At 32.3% G+C, this 3,581-nt stretch overlaps 1 protein-coding gene across 1 annotated transcript; it reads right to left on the bottom strand.

Moving 5' to 3' along the window:
- Positions 1-748: 748 nt before the first annotated feature.
- Positions 749-3,080, bottom strand: LOC129310533 (S-adenosyl-L-methionine:benzoic acid/salicylic acid carboxyl methyltransferase 3-like). Its single transcript, XM_054952397.1, has 4 exons — positions 3,006-3,080; positions 2,454-2,858; positions 2,109-2,363; positions 749-1,126 (listed from the first exon to the last, which is right to left on the bottom strand). The coding sequence occupies exons 1-4, from the start codon at positions 3,078-3,080 to the stop codon at positions 749-751; spliced, it is 1,113 nt and encodes a 370-aa protein (XP_054808372.1).
- Positions 3,081-3,581: the final 501 nt, after the last annotated feature.

Genomic DNA, 3,581 nt, shown 5'->3' with positions numbered 1-3,581 from the left:
ACTTTATTGATTTAGTTCATTGTCTTGAAAAGAAGTTTTAGAACCTTGATTTTGCTTTTATTTTCTAAATCATTTTTTCTCAAGTTCTCTGATTCCCTCCCTTTCATACACTTGACTTTGAAATCTTAATTTTATTCTTCCTTCAAATGTTATGGTAAATCTTTGCAATAGAAGTACTTAAGTTTTAATAACTTGTTCTTAGCCAAACTTGTTGTGCACTTTCAACTTGTGAAAAGTTTTGTTCAGTCAAAAAATTTCTAAACACTAAATTCACTTTCTCTTGAACATGTAGAAGCTAATGATCTAAATAAAAAATAAAAATAAAGTTAAAAAAGTGGGGCATTATAAAAGATATTAGAAAAAGACACATTAAAGACTTCTAGCTAGCCCTACAATTTTTTTTGACCAGCCTCGTAGCCCTACATTTACTAAATATATAAAATAAGTGGTGAGTCCATGATTTATAAATATTATTAATTTATTTTATATTTTATTACATTTGAATATATTAAAATACCGTTGTTAAAACCAAGAATTGATGATGTACAATTTAAAACACCATTTTATTATACACGGAGGTTAAACATCATAAATCACTAGGTTCAACAAATATAAATCCATCCATAAATAACCAAATTAAGATAGATCAAGCAAACCCACAACTCCAATTCTCCCAAGGTGAAGGGAGTAATTTAAGACAACTACAAACATATTATCGATACTGTACGTTTGACGGATCTTGACATCATCACGCTCTTCTGGTCATAGAAAAGGTGAGATTAATGAATGCAGTTTTTTCTTTGGGCATCCGATCTGTTAAAATCTCTTGGTATCTTTTGAAAACTTCATCGATGATACCCTCTCCGAAGTGGCTGATCAGTAAGGGTTCGGCCACAGCCCTCATGCACTTTGCAACATTATATCCACCATCACCCACTACTTTAGACTCAATGAACTCACTGTCTACTACTTTCCAGTCATCGTACGCATTCCAATTCACCGCTGAAACCTCCATGCGATTGATGCTGAATGACCCTTCTTTCTGTATCTCTTGTTCCACTTCAGATGGGGATGGTGTGTATTGGGGTATATTGAACGAGTCGACTTCCTCTTCTTTTAACAATCCCTGTAATTTATAGTAAAACAAATTAGCATGACATGTATTTTTTGCTTGAAAGTCAGTATTTCAAATCAACAACAGTAAGTTTCATTGTTAAATGGATATAGATGGAGAATGTCTTAAATTCATGTTGATATTATCCATATGCTTTCTAAAAGGACAGAAAGGGAACTAATAATTCATTAATGTGTACAGTAAAAGGACAGCAATGGGACCAATGGTTTAGGTCTTGTTGGATTTGGTTTTGATACTCATCCACAGTGTTGTTTAGCACCAAAACACTGCCGTTTGACACTGTTATTTTTTTTTTTGTTTTTTTAACCACAAATTTATTATAATAATAAATAAATATTATAAAATTATTGTTTAAATATTTAATAAATAAATATTAAAATGTTAAAATTAAACTTGAATAGTTAAAATAAAAATTTTGATTTGAATAGTTTAGAACTATACTAAAAATATAAAAAAGCAATTGAAGAGTTTAAAATAGAGGTTGAGTCTAATAAAATGAGCTAGTTTCTTATATTATAATAAATCAATGTTTGAATTCTTGTTAAGAGAAGTATCTATATTTAATACCAGACTATGCCTTGAATGACATTACTTCTCATAGATAGATAACTGTACAAAATTAATAAAATATATTTTTAGTTAGAATTCTAATTTTTTTTAGTACAGTTCTGAATTATTCAAATCAAAATTTATATATGAATTGTTCAAATCAAATTTTAATAAATTTAATTATTCAGGTCCAATTTTAACTTCTAAATATTTATTTTTTTATTAAATATTAAAATAATAATTTTATAATATTTATTTATTATTATAATGAATTTGTTGTTAAAAAAAAAGAAATTAACACTGTCAAACGGCAGTATTTTGGTGTTGAGCAACACGGTGCTCATCGCGAACCAAGTCCGGTCTTGTCTATCATGAAAAGAGTAAAGGACGATGGTGGAAGTTATTAAAATTAGAAAACTGGTACCGCCGAGGCCATGTCATTGAGAGCTTTGGCCATAAGTTCCCAAATAAGGCAGCATTCTTCGATCGAGGGATCCTCACTTTTTCTGCCTAAAAATGTGAGCACCATATAGCCTCCTTCCACCACTTCCTTTGCACGACACTCGAGAAACAATGAAAAGTCTCTCTTAAATTGATGGTAATAGGCCTGCAACACATTTGGTGGGCTAGTGCTTGCCATGTAGATATTGCCCTTATTGTTCTCCACTCCTTCAGGAACCTAATGCATAAATCAATCATCTTCGATCAAACATTTCGCTTTATGTCTTGAAAATCTAAATTCAAACGAGTGACCAATATAATATAATACTTGAGAGAGCCATTGAAGACTGTAAGAGGAATGGACAAAATGAAGGCTTTTTGAAGGGAAAATCCTGCCATAGAAGGAACCAGGGATCCCGGCTAAGAAGCAATAACCAACCCCATTAACCATTGCGTGACCAAGTTTCTTCTTAAAATCACCAAGAGATCTAAATATATTGTTGAAGTCATTTCCTGGAAGATCGTTCAAAAAGACTTGGTATTCTGGAGACTGATGATTTTGGTCTAGGCAAAGCTTCTCCACTGTGCTGATAACTTCAGAAACCACAAAGAAAGCGTTTGGACCAGAAGAGCAACCCAAATCTGCAATCACTAGTCTTTCCCGGAGCCTTTTGCAGCACAAGTTGGTTAGGGCTTCCTGTCGAATCGGTTTGGTCACGTTCAGCACTTTTTGCTGTTTTCCATCACCAAAAAATTAAAGAGTTATCAGTTTTTATACTGTCTTCTATTACGGATCAGTTGGTTTCTCCCTAATATTGGTAGCAAGGAAGATGCAATTCATGGAAAGTACGTGGTACTTAATTATAATGAATGGTCATACCTGAACCAAGGAATTGTTTGCATAACTTTCTTCTCCCACGCCCCCATTCATGCGCAGCACTTCAGTAACCTCCATTCTTAGCATCTTTTTTCTTTTTCTCTCCTCCCTGATTATATTTTGTTATATTTTTTAACTTGTGAGTTTTTGCTTGTTACGAGGAATCCATTTATAGACTCTACATCTCTTTCACGCCGTGGGAAAAACCAGATTTTTTGTGGCTTTATATATTACCACGTAATTGATATGATGTAAGCATGATTGAGGTAACAAGCAGAGCACCGGACCTACGTGGTCCTTGAGGAACCTCTCAATGCATGTATATAGTACATGTGTGTATGAGTGTATATTACGTGTTTAATGAACTGGCCCTCACTTCTCACAAAAGCAACACACAAGGACACCCCATAGTACATCATATGTGCATAATATACATCTTATATTTGCATATTTAAATAGAAATAAAATATATTATATTTAGTTATTTTATAGTATATATTATCTTTTTATTAATTAAAAGAAAAAATATATACTTATAATATACATACACACATGTCAAGGATTTTTTAGTTAAATTGT

Source organism: Prosopis cineraria, unplaced genomic scaffold (genome assembly GCF_029017545.1).
Source record: "Prosopis cineraria cultivar Desert tree isolate PC_DT_omini unplaced genomic scaffold, ASM2901754v1 PC5, whole genome shotgun sequence".
NCBI lineage: Eukaryota > Viridiplantae > Streptophyta > Magnoliopsida > Fabales > Fabaceae > Prosopis > Prosopis cineraria.
Note: the sequence above shows the minus strand (reverse complement) of the source record. Positions and strands in the feature narration are given on the sequence as shown.

Excerpts from the sequence above, each read along its gene's own strand:
- LOC129310533 (XM_054952397.1), bottom strand. The coding sequence starts at position 3,080 with ATGGAGGTTACTGAAGTGCTGCGCATGAATGGGGGCGTGGGAGAAGAA. Across the intron at positions 2,364-2,453 it reads GTCTTCAATGGCTCTCTCAA|GTTCCTGAAGGAGTGGAGAA; the intron begins GTATTATATTAT and ends TTTATGCATTAG. Across the intron at positions 1,127-2,108 it reads TCAATGACATGGCCTCGGCG|GGATTGTTAAAAGAAGAGGA; the intron begins GTACCAGTTTTC and ends TATAAATTACAG.